General features: G+C 35.5%; 1 protein-coding gene and 1 long non-coding RNA gene across 2 annotated transcripts in view; one reads left to right on the forward strand and one right to left on the reverse strand.

Annotated features, from left to right (window-relative positions):
• The window catches only part of LOC131544789 (Fc receptor-like protein 5), a 275,408-nt gene that overhangs the window by 178,550 nt on the left and 81,465 nt on the right, over window positions 1-15,393 (forward strand). The window contains 2 exon segments of the mRNA XM_058783247.1: window positions 13,363-13,695; window positions 14,907-15,185. Coding sequence (XP_058639230.1) covers window positions 13,363-13,695; window positions 14,907-15,185 — 612 coding nt within the window.
• LOC131544854 (uncharacterized) lies at window positions 7,357-13,505 on the reverse strand. The gene is made up of 5 exons (XR_009272241.1): window positions 11,963-13,505; window positions 11,690-11,809; window positions 10,799-10,914; window positions 9,024-9,096; window positions 7,357-8,905 (listed from the first exon to the last, which is right to left on the reverse strand). It is a non-coding gene; the product is annotated as an uncharacterized LOC131544854 (long non-coding RNA).

Below are 15,393 nucleotides of genomic sequence, written 5' to 3' on the forward strand. Positions count from 1 at the left end.
CCGGGAATCAGGAACGAGGAGACGAGGAATAGCAACACGGGAGTTTAATAGGCAGACAGGAACATAGATCACAGGTAGGGTAGACACTCAGGTTGACGTTCAGGTTGACACTCACGTTGACGTTCAAAGACCGACAAACACTAACTGAAAGGACTGGGGTTTTAAAGACAGGACAATCAAGGAACTAAAGGAGACACACCTGGAATCAAATTAACCAATCAAGGGGAGACAGAAACTAGGTCACAGGGCACACATGGGGAGCAAAACACACACAAGACAGTCCAGGGACGTGACAAATATATTTCAAATGTTTATTTCTTTTAATTTTAATGATTAGAGCTTACAGCTCATGAAAGTCAAAAATCAGTATCTCAAAATATTAGAATATTACTTAAGACCAATACAAAGAAAGGATTTTTAGAAATCTTGGCCAACTGAAAAGTATGAAAATGAAAAGTATGAGCATGTACAGCACTCAATACTTAGTTGGGGCTCCTTTTGTCTGAATTACTGCAGCAATGCGGCGTGGCATGGAGTCGATCAGTCTGTGGCACTGCTCAGGTGTTATGAGAGCCCAGGTTGCTCTGATAGTGGCCTTCAGCTCATCTGCATTGTTGGGTCTGGTGTCTCTCATCTTCCTCTTGACAATAAATTCCGGGTTCAGGTCAGGCGAGTTTGCTGGCCAATCAAGCACAGTAACACTATGGTCATTGAACCAGCTTTTGGTACCTTTGGCAGTGTGGGCAGGTGCCAAGTCCTGCTGGAAAATGAAATCAGCATCTCCATAAAGCTTGTCAACAGAAGGAAGCATGAAGTGCTCTAAAATTTCCTGGTAGATGGCTGCGTTGACTGTGGACTTCAGAAAACACAGTGGACCAACACCAGCAGATGACATGGCAGCCCAAATCATCACTGACTGTGGAAACTTCACACTGGACTTCAAGCAACATGGATTCTGTGCCTCTCCACTCTTCCTTCAGACTCTGGGACCTTGATTTCCAAATGAAATGTAAAATTTACTTTCATCTGAAAAGAGGACTTTGGACCACTGAGCAACAGTCCAGTTCTTTTTCTCCACAGCCCAGTTAAGATGCTTCTGACGTTGTCTCTGGTTCAGAAGTGGCTTGGTAGCCCTTTTCCTGAAGACGTCTGAGCATGGTGACTCTTGATGCACTGACTCCAGCTTCAGTTCTCTCCTTGTGAAGCTCTCACAAGTGTTTGAATCGGCTTTGCTTGACTGTATTCTCAAGCTTGCGGTCATCCCTGTTGCTTGTGCACCTTTTCCTACCCAAATTCTTCCTTCCAGTCAACTTTGCATTTAATATGCTTTGATACAGCACTCTGTAAACAGCCACACCTTTCAGTAATGACCTTCTGTGACTTACCCTCTTTGTGGAGGGCGTCAATGTTCATCTTCTGGATCATTGTCAAGTCAGCAGTCTTCCCCATTATTGTGGTTTCAAAGAACAAGAGATACCCAGAATTTATACTGTAGGGATGTCATTTATTCAAACTCAAATGTAAATATTCTAATATTTTGAGATACTGATTTTTGACTTTCATGAGCTGTAAGCTCTAATCATCAAAATTAAAAGAAATAAACATTTGAAATATATCAGTCTGTGTGTAATGAATGAATATAATATACAAGTTCACTTTTTGAATGGAATTAGTGAAATAAATCAACTTTTTGATAATATTCCAATTATATGACCAGCACCTGTATACTTTTCCAGTTTAAAGAAATAAGCCGTTTCGCTTGAAGAATACATATATTTATAAATATATACTCCATCTTTTTTAGCTTGATCTCCTTAGGATATAAATGAAATAAAAAGATTAAAGGTGACAGTGGTATGTTAACATCAAGGATCTTTTCTATCATTCCTTTCACATCTTTCCAAAGATTCCTAACTTCTTCACACTCCCGTATACAGTGACATAGCGTTCCTTTAAAGTCGCTGCATCTTAAGCAAGTATCTGGGATATTTTCATTATATTTATGCTATACAACTGGAGTTATATAAATCCTCATCAACCATTTATATTGTAGCAGTTTCATTCGTGTGTTCATTGTTAGTGATTGAGCTTCCATCCAGTCCTCCATCTGAATATCGTCCTTAAGATCCGATCTCCAAGCTTCCAGTTTACTGTTTGAAGAGACCTTTGATCCTGACACCAGCGTATTATATAATGAAGAAATTAAACCTTCACTAAAACAATTTCTTGTCATTTTCTTTTTCCAAAATAGACAATGGTGGCATATCGAGGGAATTATTTTGTGATTTGAGGATAACATTTCTTATTTGTAAATACTTAAAGAAATGTTTTTTAGGAATATTGTATGTATTAACTATTTCCTCAAATGACATAAGAGTATTGTTAAAGGAAAACGCCACTGTTTTTCCATATTCTAATATGTTCTTCCCTCAGCTTAGAGGAGTTGATTCGTACCTCTCCCGCCTCAGTAATTGCTGTAGCGCACGGCGCAACTATGCTAGCGTTTAGCTTAGCACCATTCATTCCTTAGGGTCCAAACAGGGATGAATTTAGAAGCCACCAAACACTTTCATGGTTTCCCTATTTAAAGACGGTTACATGAGTAGTTACACGAGTAAGTATGGTGACACAAAATAAAATGTGGCGATTTTCTAAGCGGATAAAAATAGATAACTATAATGTATGGCGGAAGAGCACTTTGCAGCACTTCATGAAAACACAATTGTTCTAAGTTGCACAGCCCAATAATACCAATAACAATTAGGACACTGTAGACCTCCTTTATTATATGGCAAATATAGAAGTGTTAGTCAACACTTCTGCTGTAGAACTGTTATCAAGTAATCTAACCCACCTACAGCACCTTTCACCAAAACCAAATCTGACCAATAAATCAAACAAATAAGACCATTCAACCCGATCGAAGGCCTTTTCAGCGTCCAATGATAGTAGAGCAGTATCTCGTTCACCCCTCTGTTCATAAAGAGTATTTAGGACTCTTCGAACATTGTGAAATCCTTACGTTGTATAAAACCATTTTGATCCTCTCCTATTAAATTTGATAATGTAATGTTGATAACCTCTTAGCCATAACTTTACTTAATATTTTTGTGTCTGAATTTAACAAGCTAATTGGCCGCATATTTTCACACTTTGTGTTAGTTTTTCCTGGTTTTGGTAATAATGTAATTAAAGCTCCTCTCATTGATGCAGGCAGAAGATCTTGATGATGCGCCTCTACTATCATTTCCATAAAAGGAGTTTGCGGCTTCTCTTTAAATGTTTTATAGATTTCTATAGGAAGCCCATCTGGGCCCGCAGCTTTTCCTGATTTCATAGTCAATGGCTTCTCCAATTTCTTGTAATGTTAGGTCTTCATCTAATTTGTTCTTTTCTTCAGTTGAAATCTGAGGTATATTTAGACCATCTAAACATTGCATCTGTATATCTACATTTAGTGAGCAGTCTGAGCTATAGAGTTTTTCATAATAAGTTCTAAATGCTTCATTGATCTCTACTGGGTGAACTATATTTCCAGTTGAACTCTCAGTTATTGTGATAGTACGCTCCGTTTGTTGTTGTCGAATTTGCCAAGCAAGCAACCGTCCTGTTTTGTCTCCATATTCATAAACATTTTGTTTCAACCTTAAAACTTTTGAAGCTGCTCTACTTGCTGACAATTCATTATATCGAGACCTGAGTAATAATAATTTCTCTTTTGCTTGCACTATATCTGTAGTTTTCTGGAAAATATTATTTTCTAATTTTTTTATTTGATCTTCTAATTCAGTGTTTCTCAACCCTGGTCCTTGGCGCCCCCCAGCACTGCACATTTTGTATGTTTCCCTTATCTGACACCCATTTCAGGTGCTGGAGTTTCTTCTAATGAGCTCATGAGTTAAATCAGGTGTGTTTGATTAGGGAGACACACAAAATGTGCAGTGTTGATCTTCTAATTGTTTCATTTCTTGTCTAGACCAGCTTTTGAACTGCAAAACTCAATGAGGTAATAATCAATACGCGAGTATGTTTGATGCATACCAGAATAACAGGAATATGATTTCGCTGCAGGATTAAGATCCCTCCAAACATCGAATAAATTAAGATCTTTCATAAATTCCTGTATCACCTTCCTGGCTTTAGTATGTGTTTTATCAATCCCTGTTGAATGATCTTTAGTAGGATCTAACACACAATTCATATCCCCTGCCATAAGATAGTATCCAGGGAAATTAGCAATTAACAAAAACAAATCATTAAAAAATGTGGGATTGTCATCATTTGGACCATAAATGTTAATTAAATTGATCTTTTCTGAAAAAAGGTACATTGTAAGACAGTGTATCTTCCTAGTGTATCCTTCGTTACTTTCTGAACCTGTATTGGGATTGATTTATGAATTAAAGTCATTACCTCTCGCATTAAAAGTGTGACAAGCAGCAAAAACTTGCCCTTGCCATCTCCCACGAATCCTAATTGTCTCACTTTTCACCATGTGGGTTTCCTGAAGAAAAACTACTTGTGCTTGTAATTGTTTGATGCTATCCATTACCTGCTTTATTGTTTTAATAATCGCCCAATCCTCTGCAGTTCCAGGTTACAAATTTCACATTCCCTGTTTCCCCCATGATCTTTTACATTTCCTATTAGGAGGTATTTTGCCTTTTACAAACTCAACTATCTTAAATACTGAGAAGCAAAAAATAAAACCATGAACAATCATGAACAACACACTTAAAGAACATTCAACAACAGCCCTGATTTCCCCAGTATAGCGTCCATACTACTGCGTTTGATGAACCAACTGCAGGCCGCATAAAAGCAGACGCCCCTTGCTTGAAGTGAACCCTTGCTATTTCTACTGACTCGATCCTAATGATCTGAGTGGTCAGTTAGGCTTATATTCAATGATCATATCTGCAATGTATTGAGGTCGTCGGCCATTGAGTGATTTATAACCAAGTAATAATACTTTAAAATCAATCCTAAATGTAACTGAAAGCGTAATAACCTGAGGACTGGTGTGATATGCTCAGATTTTCTGATGTTCGAAGGTCTATTTCAGTGCCTCTCCATATTAAACTGGTTAAATGTACATTAATTTAATCGTACCCTGCGATACATGAACAGTGTTGATGCTGCATGTTGTCATCCGCGATCGTGATGACCGACCGTAATGTGAGACTTCTCCCGCTTGCATTGTGATCTGTAAACCCTCGCTTTGAGTTACCCACCGTATTTATTTTTTAATATTTTATAAATCCCTCCATGGAATATTTAATTCTCATTTGGTGGCCTTCTGTGTCCAAAATTGTGCAAAAACATCGTGGGACAAGGTTTTCACTGTAGCTGTCATTGTAAGACAGTGAGCAACAGTAACTAAGGGGGGCGGGGCTTACCGATAGGTCAATTGGTCAATTTAATATGCAATTATTTTTTAAAGCTCTTTAAATCATTATATAGTATGACCAACACTATATTAGAAAGATTAAACATAAGTGTTATTTTCTGTAGGCCAGGCCTATATGTTACGATGAAATTAGGTGATGCATGAATTGATATGAATGACATTATTTAACAACTACAATCACAGTAGTATATCGACTGATCTGTTGAACTTCCAGCCTTGTAAGCATGTACTAATTAACATAAAGCACTGACAAATAAGCCTGGTGTAAACATTATTATGAAAGTCAGTAACAAATCACACAAACTAAAGTAGATTGTAGAAATATAAAAACAAATCTGTTGCTTTACCACACTCAGTATTTAGGTAATTAATTCAAAGTCACTTTAATAAACATGTAAACATGTGGATTGCACTTTTTAAAAACTGTCTGTTAACTTTAGACAGACTTTAAATAAATAAATAAGAATAGCCTATATATATATCATCATGTTTTCAACACTTGAGCTCAGTGAAATGTTCTATGATTGGGTGTTAATATTCTGTTCAGTGATTGGTTAAAGCCGACGTGGCTGCAGCTGCCTCTTACAAAAGATAAAATAGTTTTGGTTTGCTGCTTTCCGCATGTCTCCCATTGAAAATGAACTAGACGCGTCCCGTGTGAAAGGGTCTTAATATTAATATCATGCTTTCTCTCGCCCTACTTTGATGTCATACACCTCTTTACTCTCGCGTGTCACGTGACAGTTTAATCACAGACTCTGCGGTTGAAAACTCTCGTATCAGTTAAGAGTCCTGTGAGGTCAGTGTTGATGGTAAATGATGGAGAATCTCCAGCATCGCTTCTCATGGAAACAGAAAAACTCTTTCAGATAAACTCTAGACATGTTTCAGTGATCTGCGTTGTGTTGAATGAATGGAAATGTTTTATATCTGTGTTTCTTCTGCTTTTAGTGCTGATGTCCTTCATCCACGCTGGACTTGCTCAAGGTGCAGTATATTTGATTTATTAAACAAATGTGAATTGTGTTGTAGTTTATTTGTCTACATGGATCATATGAGGATCCCACATTTGTCTCTTTGCTGATGATTTATGTCTATATTTTGCTGTCATTCACCTTCACCCAGAATCATTTGTCTGTGTTCCTCATGCTGCTAAAACACTGATAAATAAATAAATAAAAAGTTAGTTTGTTGTAAAAATGTACACTGTAATTAATGACTGTCTGCAGTTAAGGCTAATGTGCAGTTCAGGGTAACTGTAGATGCCAAATTATGGATCGATGGATGGATAAATCAATAGTTCTCTGTCACAGTCTCAAGGTTCCAACACAATGTTTTGTTGTTTAATGTTTTGTTTTATATATAAAAGAATGAGTTAAGGGCATCCAAGTCCATATCCAGTGTGCACTTTGACACAAACAACAACCGACAATGAACTGAGAACACAAAGGAACTGAGGTTTACACAGATAATGAAGTAAAAGGCAAACAGGTGTGATGATCAAATGAATTGCCAGTGTAACTAAAGAGAGCAGGAAACTAGAACAAAGACGACAGGAAATGAAGCCAAACCAACTAAAAGTTCATAAGAAAAACTCATCTAAATAACTTGAGATTCATGACTTTGCCGAACTTGCTCTTTGTATTAAAAAAAAAAAAAAAAAAACCTCACACTCAGGATGTTCGGTGTGTTCGGTAATAGTTGATAAAATCATAACCCCCAATTTCAGTTTGTCAAATAAAGTCACTAAATCAACCACAAAGCAGAAAACAGATACATAGAAATGAAGTGGATGTTAAACTACAAAAAGTCCACAATGTAGAGCTCTGCTGATCTGAGAAAAACACAACTTTTGACAAAGATTCTTTTTTGTTATTATAAAAATGATTTTTTTTAATAATGTCTCAACAGGGGCGGTTCTAGGATTTCATCTTTAGGGGGGCTTAGCCCTCAGAGAGACCATTAGATAGGCTACAATGATACAAATTACCTAAATAAACAGTATTTTACTGTGCTTATGAAAACTGTATTACTGTATAAAGTAATTAGACACAATTACCTATTAAAGTTACAGAAGTTACTTAGTGAGTGCTTATCATGTTTTTCTTTTGTTGTTTGATTAACATTATTGAATTAATGGAAGTGAATGACCCGATCTCATGAAAGTGCGTTTCAGTGACACGATTTTCTGTTTCTATTTGGTGTGCTATTTATATGCAAAAACTGACTTTGGCATGCATATGAGACGCAGTGGTTAGGTTTAGGGGTGTGTGGAAGCGTATCATAAGCACCTCTCAGTGCGTGCGTGCTTCATTCAAATGTGTGCGTGCACATTAACCATCTATCACAGCGCGTGAGTACCACATTGAGATCGATAACACGAGCGAGAATGATACACTTTCTTGAGGAAGCAGCACTGGACTGATTATAGTTTTAGGGGGGCTGAGACGACAAATAGGGGGGCTGAAGCCCACCTAAAAAGGGTCTAGAACCGCCCCTGTGTCTCAACATAAAGCTAAATGAGCCATCTAGTGGCTATAGTTGAAATTTCATGTTATTTTATTTTATGGCAGCAGTCTACCACTAAACCAGCATAGGCTCACTGTCCATGTTATCTCCATGAATGAAAGTTAGAATGTACATCAAAAAATAAAAATAAATAAATAAATAAACATATTTAAAAATATATTTATGCAAAATTAAATACAAAATAAAATAAAAAAAAACATACCAAAACTGCACAGCTGGTGTATATGTGTGTGTGTGTGTGTGTGTGTAATTGATATTACAGAAAATAAAATAAATGTGGGCTGTGGGAGACACCAGAACATCCTACTCACTAAAAATAGTTGGGTTAAAAATGACCCAACAGATAACCCAATGGTGGGTTACTATAGCACCTACCTAATGTTGGGTTATTTTAACCCAATGGATTGGGTAATAAGTTTTACCCAATGCATTGGGTTATAAAATAACTAATTTGTTGGGTTATTTGGCCAAAATGTTTTAAAATGCTTTAACCATCCTGGTATTATTATTATTATTATTATTATCATCATCATCATTATTCTTATTATTGCTATGTAAATAAATAATAATGTACAGCATACAAATATATGGAAAATGCTTTATTTCCATTACATTAAAAGTTGCAAATACTTCTATTAAATTAAATGACTGGTTGAAATTGTGTTATTAATTATTTCCTTATCACATTAGGTTATATGCAATTGTTTCAGTTTACAAGATAAATATAAATTCACAAACAAACAAACAAACAGAACAAAGCTAGTACAGACAATGCAATTACAGCTGCAACAGGTTTGGGATACTCAATGTTCAAAATGTAAAATAATTTAAAGCATGTATCAACTGCTTGTAAAAAAGACGGCCTTTCTTCAGTGCCATTTCTCCCACAATAATGAAGGCTTGATTATGAGGGAATTGCCTTGGTTGCTCCTCCTCCTCCAAATACAGAATGAAATTTGTTCCAACCTTTAAACAGAAATTTAAAATGGTAAATATGCACACATACATCGGATCAAATAATACCCAAAAATGTATTGTCATAAATGATGCCTTGGATAAATGATAATAAGGATAAATGACTTACCCACTTTGTATGGCAATGAAGGAGGATATCTGGCAGGGTTTTACTGCAACTTTAATGCAATCTCCAAGACCAACTTAAACAGAAAAAACAATGGATTAATCTCCAAACAAGAATGGGGGCTTTTCTAAGCCATGGTAGCAGTTTTTCATTTGATTTCTTACTGTTGTAATAATGGATTAATGTCTGTTATATATCAATTTGATTAGCCGAGTGTTACAAGAGTTGTGTTTGTATCATTGTAGACAGGTGTGCGAATTTTTCTGCATGTTACATTGTTATGCTAGTGGGTGGTAATGTGAGTGTATCAATGACATACTTAATGAAATTTAAGTTATGTAAAAGCTATATCACACTCGTAATCGTGCTGCTAGACTCTATATCAGCAGGCTGTGGTTATCTGTGGCCTCATACATGATCTAGAGTCTAATGCCAAATTCACACTATAAAGATGGCAATAAAGCACTTCTGAAAGTGGCATTTATGTGTCTTTACAATACTGTTTAATGCTTCTCAGAAGGGCATAAATGCATTTACAGAATTACAAGTGCATACTCAGATTCTGAAACGGGTCAGAGCTGGAATTTAGTTTACCTTTTATGCTGCATTGCATCTATACAGAGAATTTTGAGCTGGCACAAGCAGCCTTAAAGGAGAAGTCCACTTCCAGAATACAAATTAAGTACAAAGAAATTCATTTTATTGAGGAAAACAATCCAGGATTTTTCTCCATTTAGTGGACTTCTATGGTGGCCAACAGGTTGAAGGTCCAAATTGCAGTTTGAATGCAGCTTCAAAGGGCTCTACACAATCCCAGCCGAACAATAAGAGTCATTTTTCTTAAAAAACAACAACATTTATCTACTTTTTAACCACAAATGCTCGTCTTACACTAGCTCTGTGATGCGCATGTGTGTCTTCATGCATTACGTAATCATGTTGAAAAAAGGTCACGTGTGGTTAGTTCTTCATGTGTGTACTCCGGTTCAAAAAGTTAGGGTAGGGCGAAGAACTCCATCTAATTTTCTCCTCCAACTTCAAAATTGTCCAACGTTGTTGTTTTACCTTTTTTGTAAAGGGCATTTGATTTTCTTTGCACGATCACTTTGTAAACACTGGGTCGGTACTTCCACCAATGTCATGCATGTGTGATTATGTAATGTGTGAGGTTGAGCTAGTTCAAGACGAGCATTTGTGGTTAAAAAGTATATAAATGTTTATTGTTTTAAGAAAATGACTGATTATTTAGCTAGACAAGACCCTTATTCCTGGGCTGGGATCATGTAGAGCCCTTTGAAGCTGCACTTAAACTGTAGTTTGGACCTTCAAACCATTGGCCACCATGGGGATGAGTAAATTATCAGGAAATTTTTATTCTGTAAGTGAACTTCTCCTTTAACTCAGCTATGTAAAACACCTTCACAGTACTCTTGTTTGTGTGAAATTGCTCAAAGGAATAGTTCACCCAAAAATTAAACATTTGTTATTATTTACTCAACCTGAAGTTGTTCCAAACCTGTATGAGTTTCTGTCTTCTGTTGAACACAAAAGATTTTGCAGAATGTGTTTTTATTAATACTATGAAAGTAAAATATATATTTTGTGTTCAGCAGAAAAATGAAACTCATAGAGATGTGGAATAACATGAGGACGAATAAATGAGAACAAAAGTTTTATTTTTGGGTGAAATAACCCTTTAAGTGTGTGTTGGTGTGCTTGTCAGTACATAACGTAAAATATTACAATATGGCATGAAATACAGAGCAGGGTTTTCTCACCAGAAGAAATATCCGGAAGATCCAACCATAGCTCTCTTCATCTCTCCATGCCCTTTAGAGCTCAAAGTCTATCTATCCCTGACATGTGGGTATAATATACCTTAGTCCAGAGTAATCTAAAATTAACAAAGAAATGGAACAGTTAAAATCAAACATTAGCATAAGATGACTACATTTCCTACTTCAGTGTTCAAAATATAATTAAAATCTCACTTGTTATTATCTATCAATTGAAAAACAGAGACATGCATTTTTTATGGTTTTGTGGGTTCCATATATTATTCTAATTAACTAACTGATTTTAATACAGTACACCAAAAATCACACTATGAAAAATATTAAACAAATCATTCCAAGTAGCAAACAGATTAAAACAGTACTACATTATTACAAGGTTATGACTTCACACAAACACATTAAAAAAATAAATATGAGAACATGATAAATAAAACAAATATAAACTACTTAACAAATATTTTAAACAAGTTCTAGTGTACAATCATATTTTCATTTTCACAAACTGTTACATGCAGTGCATATATAATACAAACTTTTTGAACTTTTCAAATGTGATTATATGTTTGTGCTTTTGGAAATTCATCTTTACTTAGCCTTATTATTTTGCATTTAAGCCTCTTTTTGAGCATAAAATGTAATTACATTCTGAAAATGTAATAGTTGCATGTCCAATTATTTATTTGTATTTTCATTTATCCACATCAGAGTGCACTTTCATCCAAGTGGTATAGTTAAGACGTATGAGGTTTTGACAGTGGAAATTTCAGTAACGTTTAAAATTGTGTAAAATTCAGCATCCTGTTCAGACCCTAATATGGTACATACAATCAGTATTAATTTAATTTAACATGAACAGTTTGTATGTGACTATACCTTGAAACCGATAACGGTATCTTTTGATAATTGATGATAACAATGCACCACTCTCTTCCATGTTCAGTTCTTCGTGGCTGAAGAAGCGGCGCGTGTAATCAGTGTAGCTCGCAGCGCCCTCTGTTGGTGAAAATAATCACTACATGATTGCTCTGGTAACCAGCAACTTAGAGATAATAAAATGCTTAATTTCTGCATGTTTCGTAGTATTTTAATTTTACACTGTAGTTTCCTGGGGAAAGGACATTAAATTTGAATAAAAAGGCGACATACCTTCACTCAGAGTGGACGCGACACCACGAAAGAGGCTCCGCTGGTCTTCAAGGTGAGCGCTTCTGCCTAATATCTGAAATGTATGTAAAAAAAAAAAACCCCCAAAATTGTCGAGACTAACAGAAAATGTAAGGAAACCGGTTTTTATACGTTTGAAATCGATCTGCTACAAGCGCTCGTGTCGTTAGTCAAGAGTGCAGAAAAAACGGATTAAAGTTTCAGTCGACAGGGGAGTAAACATACTCGTAGGAAAAACAGAAATATTATTGTGTCAGGGCATGAAGACACTTTGTAACGAAAAACATTACACACACATATTAATTTACCACTGTATCATCTGTCGCAGCTGCACCAATCGACCGTTGGAATTTAAATTTTAACCCAACTGGTTGCGTTGTTGTTGAAATAACCCAATAAACATAGGAATAACCCAACAAAGCGACCCAACATGTTTAACCCAGATATTGGGTACAGTAAATAACCCAACGTTTTTTAGAGTACATCGTAGACCTCGTGACCCATAGTCATAATTACCACTGTTACAAATATATATCATAATTATCATATATTTATATTTATATTATTAATAAATTGAGTTATGTTGTAAATTTTATGATTTCAATAGTTAAACATGCTTTTGATTACTACAGTAAAAACATTAAAACAGAAGAGAAGAACAAATAATAATCCAGAAAAAAAATGTAATTAAACGGAAGTTCCAGCATCTAAGAGCACTAAGTATGTACTTTAACGCTGCTATAAATATGAAGGAGTCTTATATTCTCCCATGTAAGGGGTCTCTGGCCCCAAACAAACATAAGGGTTGAGATCTTTCACACCAACCTGTTATTCATTCATGCTTTTCATTGTAGGAGGCTGACAACAGACACTTACAAGTTTTCCAGTAATACAGTATTATTGAGTATTATTGCCTCGTGAGCTCTTAAAAAACAAAAAATAAAATAAAAAGAACTTTAATAAAACTTTTTTTTTCTATACTGTCTACTTGTTTTCTAGTTAGACTTGTCTTTGTAGACTAACCAGGACTCGTCACATCTCTTACATTGATGCTCTTTTGTTGGTTTGATTGCTTCTATTGTTCTCATTTGTAAGTGGCTTTGGACAGAAACTTCTGCTGAATAATTAAATATAAATGTAGATGCTTTTTGAAACCTCTGCCTGAAAACAGTCCCACCTACCGACCAGAACAAGAACTGTTCAATAATGTTTTAATAACTTTCTCATTTGAAAATCCAATTGACAAAACAAATAAATGAATAAAACATTTTACATTTATTTCAACTTTTATCATAACATATCTATTTTCAATCATAATTACATCACTATCAGCTACATTAAGTCAGATATTCAGTTCAGAGTCTGTTTTCTTCTGTTCACAGATTCACCCAGATCTACACTGACTGTGACACCAGACAGACCTGTATTCACTGGAGAGACAGTCACTCTGAAGTGTGAGATTGAGTCTCACAGTGACTGGAGATGGAGAATTGACCAGACACATGACAGCGGATATGACTGGACACCTGAGTGGAGATATGAGTGGTTTAAAGACAGTGTAATGTTACAGACGTCTGGTCGTTACACTGTAAACAGAGACACTCTCACTATCAGAGGAGCTACTGAGTCTGATCAGGGTCAGTACTGGTGTAGAGGACACATAGACAGAAGATCAGTCTCATCACAATCAAGCTCTGTTTCTCTCTCTGTGGAGGGTGAGTTTAATATCAATGTCCCCAAAAACTCTGTCACACGTCCAGTCGTCTGAACCGGTCTCTTACCCTTCCCTTAAAATACTGAATCGTCCCGTATTTAAAGGTAAAATGATGCGTCTCGTATTTTACAAAGGCCAACAAACTGAATCAACAAATAGGTGTTTTGCACCGTTTATAATGCTAAAAGCAATTATAATGAAATTAATTTCATAAGAAGTTATAGAAGCTCATCTTGGCGTCTTTGTTTCCATAGCGACGGAGTCTCCAGAACACGCGCCGTTAAAGCCGTCACGCGAGCGCAGCGGTGGACAAGAAGATACTCTGAAGAATGTGGGTAACTAAACAGTTTCTGGTCTCCAATGACTCTGATAGTATTTTTTCTCTACTATGGAAGTTACTGAGGACCAGAAGGTGTTTAGTTACACACATTCTTCAGAGCATCTTCTTTTGTGTTCAGCAGAAGAAATAACTTTATGCAGGTTTATAAAAAAGTTTTGGGTGAACCATATCTTTAAAGTGACAGACATCTGTGCTTTTAAAGGCATAACCCTATTGTTTTATTAAAATTTGGATAGTCTGTTAGAGCTTGATAGACATATTTATTATATTTTTAGACATTATTAGACAGATGAATTAATAGATTATAATTAATGTTAGACCCTGTTTATTGATTTATCATTTATATTAATCATAAATATATACATAATAAATAATCATATGTCATATACAATTTGACATTTTTAAAAGTAAAAAAAATGCTAAATTATTTAGATTTAATGTAGTCGTAATTTAAGAATGAAATTTAAAAATGAAATTAAAATTAATCTCATCCAGGTAACAGCTGCGCTATGAGTTCCTCACTGATTGTTTGTGTCCTTTTTCACAGTATTTTATTATTTCTTAATAGAATATGATAAGATCAAATGATGCAACAATAAACTCAACATGCAACACTTTTATACTCTTAAATTATTAAAATGTTGTACAGTCTGCAGTTGTATGAAAAAAAGTAATAGACTGGATATGAATATCAATGTTTTTTTACCATTATTTACAAATGTTTTTGATTAAAATTAATACAAACTAAAAGCAAACTAAATTTTAATGTAGTGTTTTCCTCATTATTGTGGTTTTGAGCTTATAACAGTGATCCTGATACTGTGATGCTGCTTTCATCAATATCTACTCATACTGTATGTGTATTAATACAGAGAGACCAAAACCTGTAGTGAAGGTGACTCCAGATCAGCGTGTGTTCAGAGGAGAGACAGTCACTCTCACATGTGACATACAGCCAGCAGGACACATTCAGTGGAGATACAGCTGGTTTAAAGATGGAGACACTCAGTATCCAGTATACACAACAACAACAGCAGAGTTCAGTTTCACAGCTGATTATGTGTCTGATAGTGTTACATACAGCTGTAGAGGAGAGAGATCAGACTCACAGAGATCAGACATCAGTGCTGCTGTTACACTGACTGTATCAGGTGAGTGATCATATTCACATCTGTTTAAGACTCATTTAACATCAATAGTTGTGGCTCAACACTTTTCTTATAGTCTTCTGTATCAACCACATCTGTTCACATCTGTAGAAGACTGAAACAATTCACTTTTTAAGACCCGTTCACACCAAGAATATAGTAAGAAAAATAACTGAATGGCTATCTTCACACAGCAGCAGAATACGGTTGT

The sequence above is a fragment of the Onychostoma macrolepis genome, chromosome 07 (assembly GCF_012432095.1).
Source record: "Onychostoma macrolepis isolate SWU-2019 chromosome 07, ASM1243209v1, whole genome shotgun sequence".
NCBI lineage: Eukaryota > Metazoa > Chordata > Actinopteri > Cypriniformes > Cyprinidae > Onychostoma > Onychostoma macrolepis.